Source organism: Gasterosteus aculeatus, chromosome X (assembly GCF_964276395.1).
Source record: "Gasterosteus aculeatus chromosome X, fGasAcu3.hap1.1, whole genome shotgun sequence".
In the NCBI taxonomy this organism is placed as follows: Eukaryota; Metazoa; Chordata; class Actinopteri; order Perciformes; family Gasterosteidae; genus Gasterosteus; species Gasterosteus aculeatus.
This window is the reverse complement of record NC_135698.1, coordinates 5,993,703-6,020,135: the sequence shown is the minus strand read 5'-3', so window position 1 is coordinate 6,020,135 and position 26,433 is coordinate 5,993,703. Positions and strand designations below refer to the sequence as shown.

General features: G+C 44.2%; 5 protein-coding genes and 1 long non-coding RNA gene across 10 annotated transcripts; 3 read left to right on the top strand and 3 right to left on the bottom strand.

Moving 5' to 3' along the window:
* Positions 1 to 249: 249 nt before the first annotated feature.
* On the bottom strand, positions 250 to 1,514 carry steep1 (STING1 ER exit protein 1). The gene has a single exon (XM_040163285.2). It carries the CDS (start codon positions 1,153 to 1,155, stop codon positions 478 to 480), a length of 678 nt encoding a protein of 225 aa, XP_040019219.1. The 5' UTR covers positions 1,156 to 1,514; the 3' UTR covers positions 250 to 477.
* Positions 1,515 to 1,840: 326 nt separating this feature from the next.
* On the bottom strand, positions 1,841 to 2,576 carry LOC120809466 (metallothionein B). Its single transcript, XM_040163286.2, has 3 exons — positions 2,422 to 2,576; positions 2,254 to 2,319; positions 1,841 to 2,065 (listed from the first exon to the last, which is right to left on the bottom strand). Exons 1-3 carry the CDS (start codon positions 2,444 to 2,446, stop codon positions 1,974 to 1,976), a joined length of 183 nt encoding a protein of 60 aa, XP_040019220.1. The 5' UTR covers positions 2,447 to 2,576; the 3' UTR covers positions 1,841 to 1,973.
* A 3,820-nt stretch (positions 2,577 to 6,396) lies between these two features.
* On the top strand, positions 6,397 to 11,189 carry LOC120809680 (lathosterol oxidase). 5 transcript variants are annotated; one of them, XM_078082120.1, is made up of 6 exons: positions 6,397 to 6,534; positions 8,418 to 8,635; positions 8,791 to 8,944; positions 9,054 to 9,154; positions 9,806 to 9,934; positions 10,188 to 11,189. In XM_078082120.1, the coding sequence occupies exons 1-6, from the start codon at positions 6,402 to 6,404 to the stop codon at positions 10,455 to 10,457; spliced, it is 1,005 nt and encodes a 334-aa protein (XP_077938246.1). In that variant the 5' UTR covers positions 6,397 to 6,401; the 3' UTR covers positions 10,458 to 11,189. The 5 variants fall into 5 exon arrangements, with proteins under 5 accessions (XP_077938246.1, XP_077938249.1, XP_040019608.1 ...); XM_040163674.2 differs by having other exon boundaries at positions 6,398 to 6,534; positions 8,791 to 8,923; XM_078082122.1 differs by lacking the exon at positions 6,397 to 6,534 and adding an exon at positions 7,191 to 7,302 and having other exon boundaries at positions 8,791 to 8,923.
* Positions 11,018 to 12,267, bottom strand: anapc13 (anaphase promoting complex subunit 13). The gene is made up of 2 exons (XM_040163675.2): positions 11,900 to 12,267; positions 11,018 to 11,366 (listed from the first exon to the last, which is right to left on the bottom strand). The coding sequence occupies exons 1-2, from the start codon at positions 11,996 to 11,998 to the stop codon at positions 11,241 to 11,243; spliced, it is 225 nt and encodes a 74-aa protein (XP_040019609.1). The 5' UTR covers positions 11,999 to 12,267; the 3' UTR covers positions 11,018 to 11,240.
* Positions 12,267 to 13,761, top strand: LOC144383663 (uncharacterized). Its single transcript, XR_013451083.1, has 2 exons — positions 12,267 to 12,684; positions 13,048 to 13,761. It is a non-coding gene; the product is annotated as an uncharacterized LOC144383663 (long non-coding RNA).
* A 625-nt stretch (positions 13,762 to 14,386) lies between these two features.
* Positions 14,387 to 26,329, top strand: LOC120809402 (RING finger and SPRY domain-containing protein 1). Its single transcript, XM_040163179.2, has 15 exons — positions 14,387 to 14,915; positions 15,350 to 15,964; positions 17,230 to 17,282; positions 18,494 to 18,606; positions 19,155 to 19,281; positions 19,577 to 19,635; positions 20,116 to 20,182; positions 21,649 to 21,780; positions 21,887 to 22,002; positions 22,210 to 22,353; positions 22,448 to 22,559; positions 22,799 to 22,901; positions 23,043 to 23,195; positions 23,931 to 24,035; positions 24,250 to 26,329. Exons 2-15 carry the CDS (start codon positions 15,567 to 15,569, stop codon positions 24,344 to 24,346), a joined length of 1,779 nt encoding a protein of 592 aa, XP_040019113.1. The 5' UTR covers positions 14,387 to 14,915; positions 15,350 to 15,566; the 3' UTR covers positions 24,347 to 26,329.
* The last annotated feature ends 104 nt before the right edge of the window (positions 26,330 to 26,433 follow it).

Sequence of the window (26,433 nt, the reverse complement as noted above, 5' to 3'; positions counted from 1 at the left end):
ATGATTCAAAACACTGAGATATTCAATGCAGAGAGGATTTGGCCACTTCTTGAATTACTCAAAGAATTTTTCTTAAGTGTTTTTGTCCTTAATGTATTTATCATTCAGTGACTTATATTAAAGACATTCTAAACACTGCATATTTAATGTTTTTACAGATCAGCCACCTTGAACATAGAATTTCTTAACACCTGAACCTTTACCTGTTCCTCCAAACACCATAGTAAATATTACACACGGGACCAATGCTTGAACAATTCCAAACGGTTTAATCTGGTCTTTTAATTTTTGTACAAAATAACATTTGAAACCACATCAACAGTCCCAGATTAAAAATGTCCAAATATTGTCCTGTCCATGAACTGCAGTGCTGGCTGACAAACTCCCAGCCAGCACTTAACAGATCATATCCACTGTGGACGCCGGTCTCCAGAGGACAACTCTGTGTTTCCCCCCCCCTCCTCTGCTGAGCCTCCTCTACTTGAACTGATTATCTATCAGGGTGCCCTTCATCTTCGCCTTCTTGGCCTCCAGCTCGGCCAGCTCCTGCAGCCTCCTCTTGCTCATGCCCTTCCTCTCCAGCTGCTTCTCGATCACCTTGGCGTTTTGGGCGTACGAGTCCGCCACCTCCCTGGCCTCGATCTCCTCCTCCTCCTCGTCGATGGTGGACACAGTGACGGAGCTGAACTTGCCCATGTCCTTGGTCCGCTTGGTCATCATCACCCGCACTTTCTTGGGGGCCTCCGGCTGCTTCTGGCTGTACACGCTGGTGTTGCCGAAGCCCTGCCCGAACTTGACCACGGCCGCGTCCACGATGAAAGTGGCCGGGCTGTTCTTCGCCTGGTGCTGGTAGAAGAGCAGCAGGCCGCACTTGCCGCACTTCTTGCGGTACTGCCTCTCGATGCCCTCGGCCCGCTTGAGGTACGCGCTTTCGTCCTGCTCCACGTTGCAGAACTTGTGGGCGTGTTTGCCCGCGTCGATCACCCTGGCTCGGTCCCGGGGCCTCATGGGCAGCTTCTCCAGCTGGCAGTCCAGCACCAGCACCATCTGCCCGCACAGGCAGTAGTAGACGTGGAGGGGCTTTTCTCCGTCGTCGTACTCCTCTCGGTCTCTGGTGTCCGAGCAGACGACACTTCTGGACACGACTTTCGGCATGTTCGCTCAATTGAGTGGGGTTTTCCCGTCGCTAGTGTTGAGAAGAAACTCCGGTTGTAATGTTTTCTTCGTCGAAATTGCGGCAGGACTTCCGGTGTCCGTCCCCGTTACTGTTCCGTCCGGAAACAACAAAAAAGCTTATCGTTCCGCGGTGCCGTTACTTGATAGCGGTTTAGTCCAATATATAAATGCAGTGTTATATTTCTGACCTACACGATGATACATACGTGTAAGTTATGAATTGAATTTATGCAAGCGTGAAAAAGGCCTCCAAAGGAGTTGACTTCACTTGGGTTTTAAGATTAAATTTAAAATGACCCGAGTCTTATGCAAAATATGCCCTTTGACTTGGGATACTATAGGTTAAAATGTCTAGTAAAACAGCTTTACAGGCAAACCTCCGTGCACCAATGTGTAAGATTTGACAAAGTTGATACAAATTTACAGCACCATTTCGCCACAGTGAGGACCTTAGTTTAACAAAGCCTCATCCTTCCAACCGAAAGGAATTTGCCCTCGTTTAATGAAAAAAAAAAACAGAATCTTGGTTTACTGCTTCTCACAGTGTGACCTTGATCAGATCCTTGCACTGCAGCAGCACCTCAGTCATACGGGAGGACTCATACCCATGTTCATTTTGTAAGTTTAAAACCGACACAAGCTAAACAAATACAGCACATCCACGTTAGGAAGAGATATTTATTTCAACATTGAAAACGAGTACGAAACAGTTATCTGTAGACATTCACAATTAACAAGTTAATGTTGTTCAAACTGCCGCCATCTCATGTCAGAAGAGGGCTGATGCTGCAGGCTCCTCACTGACAGCAGCTGGTGTCGCACGTCTTCCCTTTGCAGACGCAGCCAGAGGCGCATTTTGTGCAGCCAGTCGGGCAGCAGGGGCAGCAGCCTGGAACAAGTCACGCATTATTCAATCAGGCAATTCATCGATCAACATGAGTTCCAGGGAAATTACACAATTACACACGGAATTGGGTTGTTTTAGGGGAGGGACGTTAAAACACACTTCATACAGTCACCCTGGATGGGAGTTAGATCCCAATAATGTACTCGAAGTAACGAGCTCGCTTGACTCACTTTTCTTGCAGGTGGTGCAGGAGCAGTTTGTGCACGAGCAGGATCCTCCGCAGTTGCAGGTTCCACCTGGAAAACAAACAAAATCAATCAATCAATCAAATCAATCAATCAGTCTGCTGATGGAAAACAGTCGAACAGTAAGATGAGAAACATTGAGCGGACACTCACTCTTGGAGCAGTCGCACGGGTCCATTCTTCAGGTGCTGTCGCGTGTCTTCGTGTCGCGCTGCTGTGTCGGTGGATCAGACGAGTCTGTGTTGTGGATCGAGAGGACGGGCGGCGCTTTTATAGCGTCCCGAGACAACAGAACCGGGTGCAGACCGAGCGCGTCACGCAGCGCGCGCGTGCACGTAGTAAATAATTACAAAGAGGGTTGTGCACACGACTCTTCACCACCGGGGGCGCGTGAGGAGACGACCATGTGTTGTAATGTCTGAACATTACGCAATAGTACACAAACGTAAACAAGTATTTATTCTTTTGCATTTTTCTTCTGTTAGCCTTCACAGGGGCATACAATACGTGTGTCTCCCACTAGTGTAGTTGTGTTGGTCGGTGTGTGTGTGGTCTACAGGCTTGTTGATCAACGTAAGGACGTTGCGTTACGCGGAGTCATCCTCCAAGTTTGCGCACGGATTTTCAAAATGAAATGCCAAGTTGCGTGTTCGGAATGGAAGAAGAGAAGAGAATTTGCGTCCCGGGTGCAATCAAGACTTCCGATACAGACCATGCGTGTGCACTTCCGGAAAAAAATGCGGATAAATATATTTAAAATGAGCTCATCTAATATGGATTTACTCATTAAATGAAAACTGATAAAGGGAATGCAATTAGACGCGATTCAAGTCGGTTAGTCTTTTTAAAAGTATTGTTATTAGGTACAATCCTTTTCAAACTACTTGTACCAATCGATAAGGAGTTACACAGTGGCTTATTTAAGGGAATTTAGTGCCTCTTATGATTGCACATGCAACACCAGTTCCTACTTGAAATGAGTAATCTATTGAACATAGATGTTATTCGCGATATTGGAAATTGTCATTGTCATTGTGACGTTCAACAATCCAACGTGAACACATCAGTTTCATTCAGTCCTATCGACCCCGTGGAGTCGGAGGGATCCGCAATGTGTCTCAGTCGGTCTGTGCACACGGTCTGTTCCCCTTAGCCGCTCTGCACCCGGCAATTCCACCCATTGTCGCTGAGCAAACCAGTGTAAATAACCAGTTGCCGAAATGCTGCGTTTAAGTACATCGTTCTGTGGGAAATATGCCACTCACAAGATTTTAGTGTTAGAGCGCATCAAATTATAGGCACTGCAAAAAGATCAATGGGGTTTGTATCAATAACCACCACAACCATTTCGTAATTAACTCTTTGCATTTGATTTGCTCGCAGACATTGACGCAGGTGTGACTAGTTACCTTCAATGCTTTCGGGAATGTAGGAGCTCGCAGTGGGAGCCTGAAGGCAACGTTGTCCCTTGTTTTGCACTCGCCACTTTCCGCCTGTTGTGATTTTCCACCGAACGCGTGAGCAATGAGATGACAATGCGGGATGAAGCAAGTGATGTGAATCACAGATTTAGAGCTTAGTGCAACGTTCATGCCAATGAATAAAAAATAACCACAACACACAAATTATAGTCTACATGGCCTTATGAGAAACGTGCTTCTTTGGAAGAATAGATAAATGTTTAAAAACATTATGTAAATATAACACAAACATTAAAAAATGTACTTTTGGGTTTTAATCATGTTCTCAACTTGAGAGAATTCATCTATTTTCAAAGGAAATATAAAATATGTCATGTGGTGATTTTGTAACTTCCGGGGTGCATAAGGAGAAAACTATACTTAAACATACAACAACATAATGTGAGTCCGTCATTTCGTTGGAACTGGCATAATTACAGATGTCACAGTGACTTGCCTGGATTGATGAGAACAAACTATTTAAACAGGATGTTGGACTAAGTGATTAGTGAAGTACAATAAATGCAAAACAAAAACGCCCATGAAGCTCAGGGAGCCCTGATCCTTCATTCAGTCTGTTAAGACTCACTTAGTAATAACGTGAACACAAAGGTATATTATGTATCATTCAAACCTTTTTCATGAATCCTATGTTGGTTGGAATGTGCACACTTTACAGAGAGGTGCTGTTTGTATCAGAGAGCTCTAGAGGGAGACATATACACTCAAAGAAATATTCAGTCCTAACATTTAAGGTTCATGTAGTTTATTTGCCTATAACATTTCCGTCTATTTGGATTATTTGTTGAAACTTTTACAGCAATACAGAATCTCACAACTACATTACGACACTATATATAGTAGTTTTCAAGGTGTTCTGCATTACTTCCCTGTGATCCGTGACTACTAATTACAGAACATCCGTCTCCAAACCCAATGGCCCTCAGCTTATCTTACCTCATGAAGTTAGAGTTGGGCTCTGGCAGGAAATGTTTTGTTATGAACAATTATTAAAGCTAAATCATTTAAATGAACAAAATGATAAATGTCAATAAGATGGGGAGAGCGCTAACAGATTGACGGTTGAAGTATTGATCACCAAAATGACGGAAGATCTGTGTACCCAAACAAAAAGGCGGCTATAGTATCCATCACTAAAATGGTGGGAGAGAGAGAGAACACTAATAAACTGGCAACTGCCACGTGATAGTTCTTTCTCCCCTGTCGGCAAGCAGGCAGGGGTGGAGGTTTGATCCCGACCAACTTGGGTGGTGCAGAAGGTCAGCGATTGAATCCCTGCAAACAGGAAGGTATAGCCAAAACCAGCGACTTTAACTTTAACAGTCGTGGGGAGCACGGTCGTCCTCCAATCAGAGGGTTGTGGGTTCGATCCCAGTCCCATGTGTCCTTGGGCAAGACACTTAACCCAACATTGCTCCTGTAGCTGCGACTAAAGCGTATGAATGTTAGTTACTGATGGGCAGGTGTCACTGTGTATGGTTCTCCTGTCATCAGTGTGTGAATGGGTGAATGATGTCGTGTAGTGTAAAAGCGCTGTGAGTGGTCGGAAGACTAGAAAAGCGCTATACAAGTACAGTCCATTTACCATTTAACTCCAAGGTCAGGGAGTTAAGGAATGATAAAACAGCATAGCGATTGATAATCATAGTAACCTCTAATTACAGTAACTGTTACACTATGAATGCGTCCTGCTGCATAGGGTTGAGGTCCTCTGGATCTCGTCAACGTAAGTCATGCAAACCGTTGTACGCTTCCCCTCCAGCTGGGAGCGCCAAGCCTCTGTGACACGGCAGCCATCTCTGGTGTCGACCTCGAAGATGCAGTGAGACAGCTGCCTCATAGAACACAGGTTTTATTTGTGAGACAGTGAAGAATGAAATTCCCTCATTAGGTGTTTGAGCCATTTTTTTTTCAGGTGCACAATACAAATTAAAAAAAGGTGCATCGTCTGTGTCTATTAATTTACAATTATTATTTAGTTACTTATTCTTAAATATTATTGTTTAATTCTTAAACGTAATGAAATATTAAGATAGTTTTTCTGTTTTTGTAGTACATTTAGTCTAATCATTTTTTTGTTATTAAGTACACAAGTTTAATTGGATGACTAATTTTTTGGGTGATACTGTGGACAGCTGGAGGTTATTTAATAACCAGGTACTATATCCAGGTATAGGACAGCAGGTAGAGCAGTGTGAACAGCGTAGGAAAGGCAGCCCTGGTTACATTTTTCATGTGTTTGTTGACTTGTTTTTGTAAGAAATGCGAAACAAAATGAAAAGCCTGCTTGGACAATCCGCTCTCTCTCTTTCTCTCAGTAAAATAAACTAAACGGTGGTGCATCAGTGGCCCTTTAACACAGTAGATTATTGGTCACAAGGACAAATGGCCACTACAGTCTGCATTTAATTTGTCCGCAGAATTCTTTCGGCCAAGCCATATGGATGGAATCAGTCAGAGTGAGCATATACATTACAACCTTTAAATGCACTGTAATATTTAGAAGTTATTGAATGGGAAAGTGAAGGACGTCACACAGCAATACCACATAGAGATACCTGTGTGGTTGCGTGTTAAGTAAAATAAGTGTCAACAAACTAAAAAAGTAACATTGTCAACAGAAAGCGTATAGAGGAAAGAGGAGCTCCTTGCATGAGATCATTCACCTTCTTGTTCAGATTCTCTGGTGCAACCGTCGAGATCACATCTTCCACCTGTATTTTTTGCTCAATGACAGTGTGTACCTCAGTGGGTCACAGGTTGGAAGTGACAAGCTACAAGACAGGTAAATAAATCTTCTTTTCTTGATCAAACTGACACACGTACGGTTGCTGTGTGAATGCATGTGGGACTTTTATGCAGAGTGTGAGTGTGTACTTGTTTAAAGGGCAGAGTTCAGGTGCCGGTTCAGGAAAAATGTAATACCTAAACCCGCACGGGCTGGCGGCATGCACTGCAAAGATGACTCACATAAAGCATTAAGGCAAATGCTGGGTTGTTTGACATTTAGGTGAATTTCCTGTAATACCGTTTCTGATGACACGGACGTGAACATAAATGCACCCGATGAAGCACATTAGTTGGTTTTACTGGTTTCATTCGAATAACTGCACACAGCATTAGTTGCAATCACACTGACTAGTGAAAATAAACAAATTGAAAGCAACCTTTTACAAGCAACCTTAGAAAGATCATCTAAAGTCAAAGAGCAGATCTGAGTGGACGACCGAGTCCTGTTGCACTGAGCTCCTCGTTATTCACTGAGCACGTCGGGATCCTGTTTCACCGGGACCGGCGCTTATTTCTGTGTCCCTCGAAATCTCTTCCAGATTCTAGGAAAAAAATAGAATCTTCCTGGAATGCAGGGTGAGTGCACATCAGCAGTGTGTAACTCATTCTCCAGTAAACAATTTGCTACATTAAATCACATGCTTTCTGTGGCAAATCAAATGCTGCTGCACACAAGTGTGTGTGTGTGTGTATGTGTGTGTGTGTGTGTGTGAGGAGGATCCCATTGCAGGAAGGCTCACACACTCCTGACGTCCTAAAGCAGGTCAGTTCAGCAGCAGTAACCAATTTGCCAACGTGCTCTTCTGAAAGTCCTGACCAAATAATCCTTGAGGCTCTTGAGTGGCCATAGAGATTAACGTCAGAACATTTTTACTTTATTAAAGCTGCCGATAAGGTGAAAATGCTTTTGGAGAGTGTGATATACTTTGTTTTGAGTGAAGCTGACCAGCATTCATTGATATGCTGCCGTACTCGTTGCCAATTCGTTCCGGTAACATATGTATGCATGTAAATTGTGATCATTTCTGATCGGGTTGACCAAAACTATATCATCTTGTATTCAAATTAAACATATGAGGTGAAGGGTCAAACATAGTTAATAGGATTGGATACAACACATTAAATACTTTAACAAAAGTTAAAGTGGAGACATAAGAACCACATCATTTGGGAGTCTACTTTGGAGAGAGATGGATGTACGTGGCTAAACTATTAACTCATTTTTTTACAGCTTCACTCAGTAATTTGCATCATATGATCATTCAACATCTGAGATGTGGGGAAATCCCTGTTGAGTGACCTGATTGGGTCTTAGTAGAGTTTGTCGATCCGTTTAAACAGTCTCATCACAAGCTGCAGGTCAGGACTTTGATCCAATGAGAAGCAGCCAAGGTGAAGAGGTGCTGTTGTTGGAAGCCGTATCCATTAGATAGAGGTCTTAAAGAAGGGGACACTGAGGATCTGAGTGGATGTGGCTTGCGTTGGGACTGTGGCCTTCTCTACAAGTATGATGGGTTTATTTTTGTTGTCTTGAAACTCATCTTTTTGTTGCGTCAACCCCGGCCTCCCGTAGCTGCCCGTCACGTTGTCCACATCTACCTGGTAGCAGGGGATCGTTATGGCTGACCGGGAACTCTCCGACCCGATGCTCCCAGACGGCCTTCTTTCATCAGTTGTTTGGTTTTCCTGGTCTAACTTTACGTTTTACCCCGATACCTGATATCATTCAGGACACTTTACATTTTTTGGTTCAATTCTGTTCAGCTTTGCCTTGTTCCTAAAACTTTCATGGTACGTCTCTTTCATAAGGGTCTGTTTTAGGCCGTCATGGTGGTTGAGAGCACGATCGATTATACCACACATTCGCTCTCTTCGCAGACCGTGCCATGGATCATGTGCTGGACATTGCTGACAGTTATATCTTCACTCCGTACGTTTATCCGGCCTCATGGCCTGAGCACGGGGCTCTGCGTCAGATCCTCAGCCTGTGGCTGCTGACCAACCTGGGAGCAGTGCTGATCTACCTGGGCTTGGGAGCTCTTAGCTTCTGCTATGTGTTTGACCATAAGCTCATGAAGCATCCACAGTTCATCAAGGTAGGTCGTTCTGTGGCCGGACTGGTTCAAGGGTTGGGGAATGGATTGGGCTTTGTTAACTATTGGTGACTTTGGCTGTTTAGTATTATTTAAGAAAATATCAGACTTTTCCAAACTTTCCCCTGATCCAAACTTTGTGCGTCATGTATCGACAGAACCAGGTAAGGAAAGAGATCAAACTCTCAACGACCTCCATCTTCTGGATGAGCTTTCCCACCGTGGCCCTTTTCTTCCTCGAGATCCACGGACACAGCAAACTTTATGACAACATCAGTGAATCTTCTCTGGGTGAGACAACAGTAATACACAGTAAGACACATTGAAACACCGTTCAACAATTTACTGACTAAAGGTCAGTCGATATTGCCAATCAAGTATTTTTGGAACAGGTTTTAAAACAGTTTTCTTTCTGTTTCAGGCTGGTCTGGGTTGTTTCTGAGCATTGCTGGTTTCTTGTTCTTTACCGACATGTGTATCTACTGGATTCACCGCTCCATGCACCATAGGGACATCTACAAGGTGAGCTCCGTCATAATCATGGCCGTATCAATGCTGCTCCAAAACAATGAACCACATTAAAGTGAACTTTTAAGATGATAAGTGCCGAAACCACTGATCAACCTGTCTGCAGTTCCACTTTTTCTTTCCTTTTGTGTTTTGGTTAAGTCTCACTGTTCATATCAGCTTGTTTTCCGCAGCTGTTTCCAGCTAAAAAAACTGTGAAAACCCCACATTATGCTACTTGCTAACGACCAACGATCAAAGTTAGAAGCTATAAGTTCTATAAAATCCAGCTGCTAAAGAGCCAGATGTTTACCTCAGATGCTGGTGCAGCTAAAAGAAGGGTGAAAATAACACTCCATAAGTACATAAGACAGTTTGCTGACATGTTACACTTCATAAAATGATGTCAATGCTGCGCCAAAAAAGACATTGTCAAAGGTTAGTAAAGGTTAAAGTAATGTTATATACCAAACTACTTAAATGTGTATATTTGGACAACTGCTTTACATCAAAATATTTGTGAAATCAGTCACTGAATCAATTTTGCTTGTTAGATGGGTCACATATTTGATTGGAGTTAATACAAGTAACAGTAGGCTGGTTTTCCATCATAATTCTGGCCCTAATTAGCTGTGGATCTTTTTGTATTGTATTTCCATCCCTCAGCACCTCCACAAGCAGCACCATACATTCAAGATCCCTACACCATTTGCCAGCCATGCCTTCCACCCGGTGGACGGCTTCCTGCAGAGCTTACCCTATCACGTCTACGCCTTCATCTTCCCCCTGCACAAGGTGGGGGTCTGCCTGACACTATACAAAACATTCAAGTTACATCTGAAGAGTTACAGTACCCCAAATCAGGACTAAACAAGCTCCACTGCATTATTTACGATGTTAAAACATTACTTAAATTATTCCAGGTCCAGCTCTATGACAAATTTTTAGAAAAGGAGGTTAATAAAAAGCATTAAATTACAAAACCTACATAACCATGATCTAAATGTAACTGTAAATTATTTTTACAATTGCATTTACATATTTACAGGGGGTCTACCTCTCCCTCTTTGTCTTTGTCAACATCTGGACCATTTCCATACACGATGGAGACTACCGCATCCCCGGCCCCCTGATATGTCTGATCAACGGTGCCGCTCACCACGTAGACCATCACCTCTTCTTCAACTACAACTATGGGCAATACTTCACGCTCTGGGATCGCCTGGGGGGCTCCTACCGGCACCCGTCAGCCCTGTTGGGGAAGGGGCCGCACGACCACGTCCGCAAGCTCATGGCAGAGGCTGCACTCGCTCAGTGATGACGGAGCTACAGTGGGATTCAACGTCCACACCGAGGCTCCAACAGAGATTCCTCAGCCTGCGTCGTGATGTAAGACGCGGCGCTAGCAAATACAGAACCAGCCACCAGCAACCAGCAACTCTAATCAGAGATTTGCCAAATAGTTTTGGAGGCAATTATATTTTCCTCAAATACATTTTGCATCGAATGGATAAATGAACTGACTAGACTGGAAAATAAGACTGTAGCACAGTGCCAAACTAACATTTACGTAAACGCTTTCCCTGATGAGATTATATGACTTTGTATGGGTCTGAAATAACATTGAGAAAATAGTTTAACTTTTCAAAGACTCTCGAGAATGCCAACGAGAAACGGCCAACTTGATGCTCTGATAGAGGAAAACCACTTTATAAAATGAAGCCAATGTTTTTATGATGGAAAGCTGACGGACGTATTGTTAATAAATATTTGTGTTCATTTTTTACACAGAGCACAGACAGCCTGTGCAAATGCCTGAACGTTGACCCCCTCCCACCTTTCTGAATTTAGCACAGAATCAGAAAAAACTGAAGGATATCAAATGTAACTCTTTTCTATTCATGTCATTATAAAGTTGTTATTTTACATTGATGATTTACATTGAGGAGTACAATATAAACCCAATAGCCAAGAAAAGTACATTTTCATTTCAGCTTACTTGGGACATCATTCAAATGACACAATACAATGCATAAAGCAGTCACATGTGCCTCAGGATCCAGTGTCTTTTTCTGTCGTAGTCGGATTGCTGATTGGTCTTTCAGCTTCCAGTGCTCGGTGTGTTCTCGTGCAAGCTCTGCAGGGCGAGATCTGTCCACTTCATCTCTTGTTCCTTCACAGACTCTGTGGAGCCTCCGTTGTCCTGCTCCGCCTCAGGCAATTCAGTCTGAAATAGAACAGGAGGAGAACGATGCCGTGAAAAATAGAAGCACTACACTCTACTTTATATTAACTGTAGGATGGTGCAGGAGGAAAGCCGGAAATGGACCTAACTTGCAATGAAACCGGATAGTTTTCCGTCACATAGCTTTTGGTTGTTCATTAATGACAGAAATACGACACATGTACTCAACAAATCTGATTAGTAACTAGTACGTCCGCATTTGAAAACATACAGAGCCAAAGACTCATCCCAATCTATTATAAAAAACATACGTTAGGCCTGACTAACAAGTGCCACATGGTGCCATTCTGACTGGATCTCCTCTGAGGTTAAATGTCACATGTGTCATATGCCTGATAATACTGTACCTAAAATCTGGTTTAAGGCTGCTTGTGCCCATTCATGACCTCCACGAGGGGGACCACAGTGCCCGTTTTTCAAGTCACATGTCATCTAAATGAAAACCAAATATTTGTTTCGCTTTCGGCTCGGGACTGTGGGGAAACTATTGACAATATGCTTGTACCAGCATTTACCAGAGGGATGGTGACATCTTCATACGGCAGTCGGTCTTCCCTCCAGGCATCATCCGTGAGGTCCAGGACTCTCCCGTCTCGTTGGATTTCACTATCCATCCTCTGAAGGGCCACCGGGTCGCGTCTCCCCCTCTGGCAGCGTTAACGTTAGCCTTTAGCTAACAGCAACTCGCTTCAAACCGCGGTCGCAGTTACAGTCCACTGCTACTCTTACAAAAATAACAGCAAGCTTAAAATAAGTGAACAACACGCAGTCCAACTAAATCGGCAAACAAGTCAGTTTGAGTACGTTTCGGTTAACGGCAAGCGGATTTCAGTTTCTAGCTTAACGTTAGCTGTTTGAGTAGAGCGGTTACCGGCAATTGTATGAACAGGAGGACGCTTAGTGATGACGTAGACAATGATACATTCAGTGTTGAGGGAAAATAGACCATTAACTATTAACGTTACGTCGCTACAGTCCCTGTTAGTGCCAATTAAGTCACAGTCAATTAATATAAAACTATCATAATAAATAGTGACGTTGATAAAAAATAACATAATACATTCATAACAATGTTACGACTAATTCGAGCATCCTGTATTCTACATTAAGTAAAACAATTTAGGATTTAAGACGTTTTATTAAACGGACCCTGGGTACGATCATTTAATTACGTCAGAAAACAGTTTTCCAATGTTGCATGAACACAACCTGTAAGTTTGTTTTGTGGTTTCCATGGCGACCATGTCTCCTTGGTGCTTTGCTCCGGTCAGATAATCGTTGGACACACCAGCATTTGGAGGTAACTATGAATTAAACCGATAATAGAATGGGAAGTTGAGCGTTTCATTCAGGGAGGGAGGGCTTTTGATGCTACATTAGTACATCTGCTAGCGATAACTTTGGTTTAGCGTCTAGTTTTATCGAGAGAAACCTGTAGTGGTTATTGTGGCAACGCTTTCCTTTGGAGGTGGCCTACTTTTCAAATGTATACCAAAGGAGATTCCGTCGGAAACTGTATCCAAATATTTCCTAATCACTTCTAAAATATTAAAGCCTCATCACATGTTTTTCTATAGACTAAATGTTTTCCCTCGTTTGGCTTCATATAATCTGGTACAGACGCGGCGGTCGATGTGTTCTGATGTCCGCTGTCTTTTTTTAGCCACCGCGAAGATGTCGGCCTCTGAAGAGCAGGAGGCGGCGAGCAGAGACCCGTGCGTGAACCCCGGGAACCCGGTTTTCTCCTGCATGATGAGTGCAGCGGCGCTGCGGGCGAAGCCGCAGCATCCGCTGTACCGGACGTCCTCCCGGGAGTACGGACTGCGCCCCCCGACCGCGGAGTGCTGCCCCTGCACGTACCACCCCAAGAACGAACGGTTCTCCAGGGAACTTTTCACGTTCGGGATGTATCGCGACAACTCTTTCAATACCGCCCTGGACCGCAGTCGGGTGCATGACTGCACCACTTTGAATCACACCATATAAATGCGGGATTCTTAAAGTTGTGTTTTGTTGTCACTGAGTGAATGACAGAATGCCTCGATGCATGCACAACAAACATCGTTTTATTACCCCATTAGGTTATGAGGCCTGAGCTTATGAAGTTATTCATTATTCATTCGGACAGGGACAATATTAACTTCAGCTGTTCTTCAACGGATATTAGTGAATTAAGTGTTTAGTCCATGAATGTAAAGATAAAACAGCTTGTATTTTATTCTGGTGTATCTGGTTGTATTTGTGACACTGCATGCAGTGGATGCCTTTACCCAGTTATTTCTTTGAATTGATAATACTAAGCATACCATCATCCAAATATGGGAGAGCTCAATAAATAAATAATAAATAAATAAATACTTTTTGGAGGACCGATAAACAGATTCTCGTGTATTTTTTAACCATTTCAAATTTCGTTTCACCTTGAACAATTCATAGTTCTCTCCTTAACTTTCCTCTTTGTAAAGTTAAGAAACAACCCCACTGAAAGAAAAAAAACCACATTTATTCCGTATTGAATTATTCGAGCACATCTCATTGATGATGATGAACCTTGATTTAGAAAACTTGATGCAATCCAAAACCAGACCAACTCAAAACCAAGGCACAAAAAAAAATCAAACAAATCAGCAGGTTGTGGCCTTTTCTACTAAACCACAGGACAGTTGAGCATGATCGGTATATATACATATATGTATATTTAAACATGTGCCCTTTAAAAGTGAATTATTATTTATGCCTTGTACTATTCTGAGGGGGTTTTGATCTTGTGACTGCTGGGGAGCGTTCAGGGACACTCGGAAAGTCGCCTCCTACCATTTGGGTGCCTTCAATTAATTTATGGTTTATTTTCATTCATAAAACAAATGTAGAAGCTGATTTGTTTGCTACTGTTGTCGACTGTAATTACCGGTACTGTGTAACCTTCTTTTGCACATTTTTATATGATGTCACATTTAGAACTTGTTGTCATTTTTTTAATTTTTCCTTTTAAATATAACGTCACATATGTTACATGAATAAAACACACACACACACACACACACACGCACGCATCCAAACAACCACATCTAGAGTATCCCTTCTTGCACAATAGAAGAAAGACCGAGACAGCCGTAAAGCCCTAAAGGGGAAACCGTGGTCCATTGACGTTGTCTTCTACAGAAACCCTCCCCCGCAGCCACAGCTGATGATGGAGCTTTTAGCTGCAACCGCTACGGAACTTAGCCAGGCGCTAGCGGTGTAGGCTCGTTAAAATGTGTGTGAGGGGGGTTTGCTGGTCGTCATATGAGGGCGCTTGTCAGCGAGCGCAGTAAATATGTGTTTAATAATACTAACTAGTCACTCAAACGTGCCTTTATACCAAACCGGCGTTTGAGTACCACGCGTAGATCGGTGCTACTCGCGTTAGCTTCGTGTGTAGTTTGACGGTAGGATCAGAGGAGGTACACCGGCTAGCCGCTAGCTGGTTAGCAACACACAGCGCAGGATCGACTTGAGTTTGAAGGCTGCTGGTTTTCAAGTGGTTGCAACGTAAGTATGCGTTTCGGATCAAATTGAACCATTATAGGTCACCAACCTAAATGCTGACTTTGTGAGAATGGGTCTTCATTTGGAACCGCTATGTTACGATGCCTGCTTGGTGGGTGGCTAGCTGGCTAGCGAGCTAACTCCAAATAGCTATTATATCAACAATGCTAAAAGGTCTCAGTAACACGGCACGACTATAGACTGAAATGTTAATAGTACACGCAGGATAGTTGCTACTTCACTTGTGAGACTTCTTAATCTTAAAATGTGGATTTTTGTTTCTAGTTTCCACTATTTGCTTTCTTCAAGGATTCCCATTCCGTTCTATACGGTGTTTTCAGCGAGTTGTTTAAGCTTTGCGGCTGGAAGAAAACAAGCAGCTGCTAAACGATTATGTATACTTTAACAAACTGAACCTTGTTTTGTTTGTGCCTCAGGAGACCTGGAGGAGCACCGGGCCTGAGCCTCGGGCTGTCAAAGATGTTCAACGCTTTCCCCTCTGCATCATCAGATCCCTCCTCGTCTATTTGACTGGCTAAAATATTACTCCCAAACCAATCCCGCATCTGTGCTTGGCAACAGTATGACCATTCACGTTGACCCGCCCCATCCCGCTGGGACAGAAGTGCCCAAAAACCAAGCTTGCCAAATGATATGATAGTAGCCACCTGGATCACTTTCTGTGCTTGCAGAGGCCTTGCAAGGGTGCTGCTCTTCCTTTCCTCCTCCAGCTCGCGCTCTCCCTTCTGGGAGACACTTGCCAGTGTGGTCTCCTGCACCATGGGTAACAGCTGCGTGTGCCGCGAGGACAGCGACTTGGAAGACCACAACCATCGGTCGTCGAGGGCAACCAGAGGACAAGCAAGGCGGGTGGATCACGGTACGGGCGTTGGAGGCGCCGGCGACGCCGCAGAGGCGCTGAGCAGCAGACCCAGGGACCCGGTCAGGCCGCCGCGCCGAGGCCGAGGGCCTCACGAGCCGAGACGCAAGAAGCAGAATGTTGACAGCCTCGTGCTGGACACGTTGGCTGTCATCAGGACGCTGGTGGACAAGTAAGTCTCATTAAAAGCAATGATGACATTTAAAACCATTTCTATAGATTCTTTAGTAGCAATAATGAAATGGGCATGTAAGACATAAGTGCTCTGTGAAAGAAGTCGTGGCGAACCAGCGTATTTCTGTCAGACGTTTGCTTGGAACATGCAGAGCTTCTCGATCGTGGTTTGTCATATTCAGGATTTGAGACGTACGAACATGATGACCGACTCGAGCACTGGGCGTAAAATGCCGTCATCACTGACTCCACAGAAGTCGTTCAGTCTCACAACATATCTTCATATATAGTTCATATCCCCTTTTTAGTCCTTTTACTGCAGGGCCCCTACAACGAGGTGAAACCACTTTTATTTTAAGACTACGACTTTGACTTAAAACGCCTTCGATCAAACTGACTAAAGTAACTTTCACTCGAACAAAGAAAATTAAATTAACCAAACTGCGGACTTATCTTTTTATTTCAATTACTGTTGAAATGTGCTCTGCAGCAGTCCGTGTGTACTTTATGTATATTGATGACTTGTTGCCAGCAGGCTGAAACACCTCGCTCCTCCTCCAGAGGCTTCAATAGGTAGAACTACTTAAAGCCCTTTGTGCAAGTCAGTTTCCTCTCGATGTGGCAATAACTCTGCAATGATGTAAGATTTGTGTTGCCTGGACAGGTGCTGAAATCCCCTTTCCCCCCCTTATCCTCCTGTTCCCATAAGCTTTCCTTCTCCTTAGAGAAAAGCTGTTCAGCATGACCCATTGAGATTTTCAGCTCTTTTATCAGCACAGTTTTGGGTGGCTTTGAGAACCAACTATTGGGGAGGATAATGTTTGTGTGTTCAGGGAAGAGATATCTTGGTCAATTAGTTACTGAATTTCAAGGTTGAGGTGCTCCGTGTTGAATTTGGTGCAAAACAATGACTGTTCTGTTTTGTAGCCTAAATGGTTATCAAGTGACCGGGAGATTTATTGACCGTAAATCAAGTACTTCATCTCTTATGGAATCACGTCATTTGGGAGCTAGTTCCATTACATTGGACACGATCACGAAAAATGTTTGCAAAATTAAGCTAAATAAATATAATTAAGTCCGTAAAGAGAACTTACATAAATACTGTACGTTGAACCCCTGTCTTTTGAATACTTTTCCAGCCCTGTATTAAACATGCATGAATAGAGATTGTGATGGAGAGCAATTATGTGGAAGGAGAATGAGAATCGGGCTGTTACCACATTCTGTTCAAACTGTTTTTTTTTTTTTTTTTTCCCTCAGTGACCAAGAGCCCCCCTACTCCATGATCACGCTGCACGAGATGGCAGAAACAGGTAAGGGCCAAAGGCAAACACTCAGCTACTCCCTCGGCAGGGACTTCTTAGACAGCACTTTGTGGAGGTGAAAGGCTAACACACACACACACACACAACAACGGGCAAGCAACGGGACGCATCAATGGTTTATAAAGGGGGAAAAATGTTGGAACATTGGCTCCCTTTGTCATCAATAATCACACTTGTCTAAACAATTTCATGGTCGTCTCCATATTGAAATGAAACCATCTGCTGGACTGTAGCTGAACAGTTGAGTTTTTTTTCTCAAATTTTCCGAGGGATTTATCATTTCAGCTGACTGGTGAAGAAACCCAGGAATTTTGATGATTGGCGGCGTCTGGTTGTCGGGCACCAAACCCTGAAGGCAGCAAGCCGCTCCCGTTCTGTTTGACCTGATGCTACATTATTCATCACCCAGTTGGCTTTCATAGTATCCTATTGAGTCATCTAACGCAGTGGTCCCCATCCTTTTTTACCTCACGGACCGTTTTCATGTCAGACAATATTTCTCGGACCGGTCGAGAGAAGGTAGTCTCTTGCTTGTCTGTGTTCGCTGGTGGGTGAAACTACCGTGTAAACGTGAAGAAAAACGCCTGGTGACGCGTGGGGAATATGTCAGAGGGACGAGCGCACATAATTACGAGAAAATCCGGTCAATTTTCAAAAGAAAAGATTTTTCAGAACAAAAAAAGATATAAGCTTTCCGTGGTGCGGCCCGCTACCAAACGGCCCACGGACCGGTGGTTGGGGACCACTGATCTAACGGACATGAAAGGGATGTTTTAGTTTTTATAATGCAGCTGATAATAATCGTGGGGGCTAATCTGTTGTCATTGGGACCAACTGTACTGATTGTTGTGTGCTCTTATCAGTGTTTGCCCGAGGCTTCCACCTTTGGGGAAAAATAGCAACTAGAATAAAAATGTTTTATCTTTTTTTTTTTTTTCCCCTTTTTTCAGGGGGGGGGGGGGGGGGGGGGGAGTAATTTTGGTTATATTCCTGTTATAATGGTGGAGTCCCTCAAGTCTCCCTGAGCAAGACACCTGACCCCTAACTGCTCAAAATGTAAAAAAACATTGGTTAAAAATGTAAGTCGCTTTGGATAAAAGCGTCAGCTAACTGCCACGTAATGTAATTTAATTTGAAGGGCCCATATCACTTTAATCCGTTGAGTCTCATTTTAATGATTTTTCTCTCTTCTCCCTCAGATGATGGCTGGCTGGAGGTTGTGCAGTCGCTGATTCGAGTCATCCCATTGGACGATCCGCTTGGCCCCGCAGTGATAACACTTCTGTTGGACGAGTGTCCCCTGCCCACCAAGGTTAGTGGCTAATAACTGTGTATGACACAGAAGGAGTCATTTGGGCTGCTAGCTTTGAACACAAGGTCACCTGTCAGCCAAACGGCATGAACACTGTAGTCATTCCAGTATTCAAAGATGATTCTGCTTCACCTAACAAAACAAGTTTTGACGGTGTCAAACTGAAAATGCGAAGCCTCAAACACCCAGCAGCTCTAAAGAGCGTGAAATACAAACCTGAAACACGTCCTTGTGGATGCGTATAATCAGCACTGGCTGCGCTGACACTGCAGCTCTGCAGTTGGGTGATGTTGTCTGATGGTACTTTCTGCTGCAGCACTTTGTCTCTGTTAATAAAGTAGATTTGATTTACTTTCTCCAGCTGTTGGTCCAAAGAACCTCCTCCAGTTGTGTGTGTGTGTGTGTGTGTGTGTGTGTGTGTGTGTGTGTGTGTGTGTGTGTGTGTGTGTGTGTGTGTGTGTGTGTGTGTGTGTGTGTGTGTGTGTGTGTGTGTGTGTGTGTGTCAGTCTGACTTTCATCAGAGTAACCGCTCCCTCTGCTCTGCTCAGGATGCTCTCCAGAAACTGTCCGACATGTTGAGTCTGAGTTTGGCCGTAGCGCGACAGGACGCTCTAAACCCAGCGAAGCACAGGAACACCACGGCCGTCCTGGGATGCCTGGCGGAGAAACTGGCTGGTAAATCCCACATTTACACACGGGACACTTCGAGAGAACCAGACCCTCGAGTCAGCGGCGCTTCCCCCGGCTGCTTACCGGCTCATTGCAAATCAAAGATTGCAATTTAGGTTTTACTTTTGCTATCAAGGATATCTTGGTGTATTTTGTATTCCTAGTTCCTGTTTTGTTTTGAAGTCAGATTAGACCGGCTTTGCTCAGTCACAAAATAATCTTTGAATAATAAAGCCATTCATGAAGGAGTCTCCTTGAGAGATTTAACCCTCAACACCATTTCTTTCCGTTTCTTCTTCAGGCCCGGCGAGTATTGGATTGTTGAGCCCTGGAACCCTTGAATACCTACTAGAGAGCCTCGTGAGTGCGCGTGTACACACACACACACACTTTGTCATCACTCCTGCCGATGCCTCCACTCACTCTAATGTGCCATGTCAGAGTTGAAGTCAGACCAACAAAAAGCAACACAACGCAGTTGTAAAAACCCTGCAGCTACTCCTGAGAACAAAGCCTTTCACCTCTGCCTTTTTGTCACTGTCCTTTTATCATGAAGTAGTGTCATCAGAGGGATTTGAGGGGGGGGGGGGGGGGGGGGGTAGAAGGAGGAAAAGTGAGTTAGGAGACAATGTTTTGTAGATGCATTCCTGTCAGCGGCCGCTGAGTCACGAGCTCACAGATGCACGCAGGCCTACGCGCTTAGTAGACTTAGTAGACTTTACCCTGGAAGCAATGTGACACGTCAGCCGCAAAACTCTCAACCACCGTGGTGTCATCACGACGTGTGTCACGAATGAAACTGTTGCAACGTGTTGATCGTTTCTGTAAATCTTCCTCCAGAGCTCTGAAGCCCACCCTACGGTCATGCTGTTTGCCCTCATCGCTTTGGAGAAGTTCTCCCAGACCAGTGAGTTCACCCGCTGTATTTTAAGAGCCAGCTCACGTTGAGGAATCGTGATGAGTCAGTTGAAATCTTGTGGCTTGTAAAAGAAAACCGATGAACTAGAGTGCCCTTATCAAAGGAACGACATTAACACGTCCCAACTTCTGCTTTCCACGGCTTCCCTGTGTGATCACTGTTGCATGTGAAAAGATATCGCAGTGCAGGAGAGACACGAATGTGCTGTTAATCAGTTTTTAGTCGAGCCAATGTGTAAATTGCTAATTCGTGTCAATTTAACATCGGTGTGCTGAACCATATTAACGCTCTTAATTACCGTATTTTCCGCACTATACGGCGCACCGGATTATAAAGCGCACCTTCAATGAATGACCTATTTTAGAACATTTTTCATATATAGGGTGCACCGGATTATAAGGTGCACAAGATCCTGCAGTCAAACGTTTGACGTCGGGGGGGATGTGGGGAGGTGGAGACGGTGCTCTCAGGGTCCGATCGATGCTGCGAGGTTCAGAGCACAATACCGCCATTATTAAAACGAAGAATGTTTACGAGAGAATGAATCAGATTGAAGAACTTTTGTCTGAATAAATGCGTAAATATGACTACTTATACAAGCTGTCATTGGCGGATTATAAGGACGCGTGGACGGCTTCCCGATTCATGGAGGGAGATCTCCGGAAACGTTTGTTTGCCGGTCGAGTTGTGGAGGAAAATACGGGACAAATGTGTCCTTGATGAAAAGCAGCAGTGGCGATGCACGGGGCAATAAAGTCTATGATAAATAATAAACAAACCATCGACTTCCACACACAAAGACGTAACTCTCTAGGTCGTCTTTAACAAAAACAAGTTACTCCACCTGTTGTTCTGGTGGTGAATTGCTCTGCAACACACACAAGACTTTTAGAACCATGAATGGAAACGAGTGCGTCGACGCAGACGCATGCGCCAGCCTTTAGAATAACTTATTTCCCCGTTAAGATGGTTCAGCTACTGTAGAGAAAAGGGCACCGTCTCTCGCTCTTTAATCTCATGAAGTGCTCGGCAAGAACGACAGCTTTGTTTCTCCGACGCGCCCTGAAACAAGCTCCATCTCTCACGCGCTTGAGCGCCCGCGCAGCATCTCGCCGTCGTAGACCGAGCTTTGGCATGTTTGGCGGAGCGCCTTGAGCGCCGTGTACAACCAGTATGGATCAACCGATTAACCAATTGATCCATATAGAAGGCGCTCCGGATTATAAGGCGCAGGGTTGTTTTTTGAGAAAATGAAAGGCTTTTAAGTACGCCTTTATTGTGCGGAAAATACGGTACAACTCTTCACATCCATGTAGCCAGTTAGCTTGTTGGATTAGATTACAACTCATCGAGTAATCGCAACTCATTTTCTACAAAGTTTTATTATTTTTTAAGGTGGTTTTAACACACACACACACACACACACACACCCGCTGCCTCTTCTCTCCCTGCAGGTGAGAACAAGCTGACGGTGTCCAAGTCGTGCATCAGCAATCGACTCGCCGTGCTGGAGTCGTGGGCGGAGCATCCCGACTACCTCAAGAGGCAGGTCGGATTCTGCTCACAATGGAGCCTCGACAACCTGTGTGAGTACAAGGGGTCACGCTGGACGGGGCCTTTTTAAGTATCCATTTGTGTTTTGGGTGTGTGAGTCGCTCAAGAAGGAAATGTGAGAACGTTTCTTTTGTCCAGTCCTAAAGGAGGGTCGTCAGTTTACCTACGAGAAGGTCAACCTCACCAACATCAACGCCATGCTCAACAGCAATGATGTCAGCGAGTACCTCAAGATCTGCCCCACTGGACTAGAGGTGTGTGTGTGTGTGTGTGTGTGTGTGTGTGTGTGTGTGTGTGTGTGTGTGTGTGTGTGTGTGTGTGTGTGTGTGTGTGTGAGCGATCCACTCAACTGTTGCCTTGTTTAACAGTTAACACCCATTAGCCGGATGTGAATGTTTTTACGTGTTCATTCAAAATCTAAATTATTTCATGAACGTTCTCTCCTTTGCTCCCCTCCTCAGGCGCGGTGCGATGCCTCGTCCTTTGAGAGCGTGCGCTGCACATTCTGCGTGGATTCGGGCGTTTGGTACTACGAGGTGACGGTCATCACTTCCGGTGTGATGCAAATCGGATGGGCCACCAAGGACAGCAAGTTCCTCAACCACGTACGGCTCGACAGCGTTCGCACTGCTCGGCCTCCCACCGCGGCCGCTGCCTGTCTGCGCTCGCCTAAATTAGTGCTGTGTGTGTTTTTCACAGGAGGGCTATGGGATAGGCGACGACGAATACTCGTGTGCGTATGATGGCTGCAGGCAGCTCATCTGGTACAACGCTCGCAGTAAACCGCACTCTCACCCCTGCTGGAAGGAGGGTAAGCAACACACACATACACACTTTTTACCTCAATCATTCACTCCAAAGAACGTTTGTGTTAATGAATATTAGAAAAGACGGAACATCACATTTACACATTATAACATTTTTGGGTTTTATAAGTCGCTTTAGTGTCTCTGGGGGTGTTTTTGTGGTTGTCTCTCCCACACAAAGTATCGGATAATAGTAACGGCAGCGTGCTGCGACTTAATCGCTCTGCATGTGCGGCCTGTTTAGGAGATGCCATCGGCTTCCTGTTGGACCTCAGCAAGAAGCAAATGGTTTTCTATCTGAACGGACATCAGCTGCCACCGGAGAAACAGGTCTTCTCCTCAGCCACGTAAGTCCACAGTCGCCTCTTTTCACCTGTCTTCTTTTTTTTTTTGTCCTGTTCCTGCTTCCAGCTGTCCGTCCTCATACTCTTTCTGCCCCCCCCTCCCCCCCTCTGTGTATGTACCGTTCCCCGTCTTGTGTCCATCAGGTCCGGTTTCTTTGCAGCAGCCAGCTTCATGTCTTACCAGCAGTGCGAGTTCAACTTTGGGGCAAAGCCTTTCCGTCACCCGCCGCCTGGCAAGTTCAGCACCTTCAACGATTTCGCTTCACTGCTGCCCGGTGAAAAGATCATCCTACCGAGGTAACGGATTATGAGCTGATCTTTGGTGTCTACAATAAACTTCCTGTCTCCCCGACTAGTGAATCACTTGCACACTGTCCAACACCTTTTGGGGATTGTTCCGGAGTACAGACAGTATTTTAGACTAGTTTGTTGCACCCATCAAAGCAGCTCTTAAGACTCTTCAGTCTAGATGTAATAACTACTTAAAAGTTGACCTGAAGGAGGAGACAGGAGTCGGTCACATGTGCAAAATGCGACAGGGATCCAGCGTCCGCGGCTCACCGGCAGCGGAACACGAAGATTAAATGCACTGTTGATGTCACTTATTACACGTGGATTTGACAAGGCAAAGTGTTTCCCGTTTGAAGTGTCTACCCGCCTGTCTTGAATAATATATTTTGTGAAGCTGAAAATGATCTGATTTCATTTGACTGGCCGAAAGAGACTCAATTCTGTTGCAATCCGATGCCTACACAGAACTTGGACAGGATGTAAAAACATTTATTTTGGACAAAGAAGATAATTATTATAATATTACAGTCCTGTTGTCATTGGATCTAAGCGGCGCACATATTACTGATATAAGAAACAGCTCCTTGCGTCTACAATGAGAACAAACTAGATAAAGAACTGGAATAAGTAACAAGATGAGGGTGTAAAGAATGTAAATGTGTGTGTGTGTGTGTGTGTGTGTGTGTGTGTGTGTGTGTGTGTGTGTGTGTGTGTGTGTGTTTTTATTTGTTTGTTTCACAGACACCGACGCCTGGCCTTACTGAAGCAGGTTAGCATCCGGGACAACTGCTGCACGCTGTGTTGTGACGTCATGGCTGACACGGAGCTGCGGCCCTGTGGCCACGGGTACGTGTGCATCTGGTGCCAGCAAACGCTGCTTGAGTCATCACTGTCTTTAACTGTTGAAATTACAATATTGTAGGTACAGATAGTCAGAACGATATCAACGAGAGAAGTTTGTCTTTGTTAAACTGAAAACCCAAGTCCATTTTCTTCTGTATGATGTTCTATGGTTGGTTATTAAAATCTCCCTTCGTGCCCCCCCCCACTCCTCTTCCAGTGGTATGTGTATGGAGTGTGCCTTACAGTTAGAGACGTGCCCGCTGTGCCGCCAGGACATCCAGAACCGCGTCAGACTCATTGCACATGTCTCCTGACAATCCTCCTGCCCTTTCTCCAACGAGGACGGACACGGAGGCCCCACAGCGCCGCCCTCTTTCTCCAATCCGCTCGCTCGCAGCGGGGCCACGGTCACCGTGCCGCCGGGCTGTGGTGATGCCAGAACTGTGACTTCTGGTACGAGGAAGCAACAGTGGAGGGTTGGAGCAAAGAAAATGAAGAGATGAGCGGAAGGGTATTTAAACCACAGCTGGATCCCTAGGAACTGCAGAAAACGGGCCAAGAGTTGTTAACTTTCTATATTTCAGAAATAAGGAGCAAAATCATATCGTATCTATGATGCGAGGATCCCACTGCGCTTTCAGCCCACTGGCTACTACTATTTAATCCCAACGTCATCATGCGCACATCTGCAGGTGTGAAAGGGCTGAGTAACCGAAAAGATCACAGCCTGGCGTTCACTATTAGACCCAAGGTACAGATACTGTTAGCGATCATTTTCACTTTCATGTTTTGTGGTGTAGATATGCTAATTGTGGTGTTCTTGAGCTAGCGTCTTCCATTCTTGTTTCTCAAGGTCATACCTGCATCCGTCCTTTTGGTCCGCTTCACTGTCCGTACTGATTGGGGGAGACAAACATCATGTTGCAAAATGTCCTCATGTCCTCAATGATCTCAAATCTTTAGATATGCAGAAAGGAATTTTCAATATTTAAATGTTCGGATTGGGTTTACAAATGTTAGAAATTAACTCTTCTGTACGATAAGTAACTGACTTTTTGACCCTGCTGCTTTTTGTGCTTGTCTCTTCTCAGATGTAATTTCCTCACTCTCGGTCATGTATGCAACAAAGACACCAAATACATACACTGATAGCAATTAACAGAAATGTGATCTCTAAATGAAATGACATGTTTAGGACACCCAATTATGAGACTTAATATTTAAAGATTAAAGATGGAGGAAATTCAATCATATGCTTCTCCCTCACTGAGAGTACGTCTGGGATCACTTGATTGGTGTTAACAACTTGTCAACACCCTTTAATGCGGTGCCACCATGAGTTGGGCTTTTTTTATGACATATAATAGTGTTTTATTAGGATTGTTTTCAATCCTCAATGTGGTTCTTTTTTTTTCTTAATGATGGTGAACGCTGATGTGGAAACTTGGTCGAGAAGCATAACCGGTTTTGTTTAACAGTGTTGTATCGGCAGATCAGTAAATGGCTTAAAACCAGTGTGGAATGTTTAAGTGAATTGTTTTTCTCCAATATGTTATTTAAATATCCCATGATCGTTTTTCACGATGTTGTCAGTTTAAGTCTGATTTGACAGTGAAATGCATGACAAGAATTAACAAAAAGAAACTTCCCACAACACTGTAAAATTACCTGAACTTCAGAGCAGAAAAAAAAACACGTATGTTTGACTTTCTACCAAACTCAGCATATAGAATTAGTCCAAACCAGTCCAATGTGGTGACCCTATTTGTGCATTATATCACATAACAATTACATCTTGCTGCTCTCGTTTGGACATTTCTAAACCGGTTTCCTTCGGGCTTTATAAGAACCTCTTGTCTGTCCATCATTTACTTTAAGTGTTTCGGGGTTTGTATTTTGCAGGTGTTTTCAAATGAATAAACTACAATTCCTTTTGGTCAAATAATATATAAATTGATACTACTACACCAAATTGCATGAATTGGATCTGTGAAAATCTTTCAGACTGGAATGGTCTCTAAAAGGTAACGCACCTCTCGTTAGGAGACTAAGAACTGTTCCAGCCGCTCTTTGGTATCTTGTATTTCCTGGAGCGTCTAATGCTGTACGTGCAGGTGAGATAAACTATGTTTGTCTCTCTGGCTAAACATGAAATTCAAGATTGTAAAGAATATGTTGTTGATTGTATGTAAAACCTCTTTAAAGGAACTTGGCCCCAGAGTTCCCAATGATGTGATTGAAGAATTATTGTTTGCTGGATTGTGCTATTTGTAATAAATGTGTCCATGTGTTATTTACTTTTTTGTCTGACAAAATATCTCAAATCAAAGTAAGAATTTGTTTATCACCAATTTAGGGCTGTTACAACAACACAACTGAGGCTAAACAAAATGCCACAGAT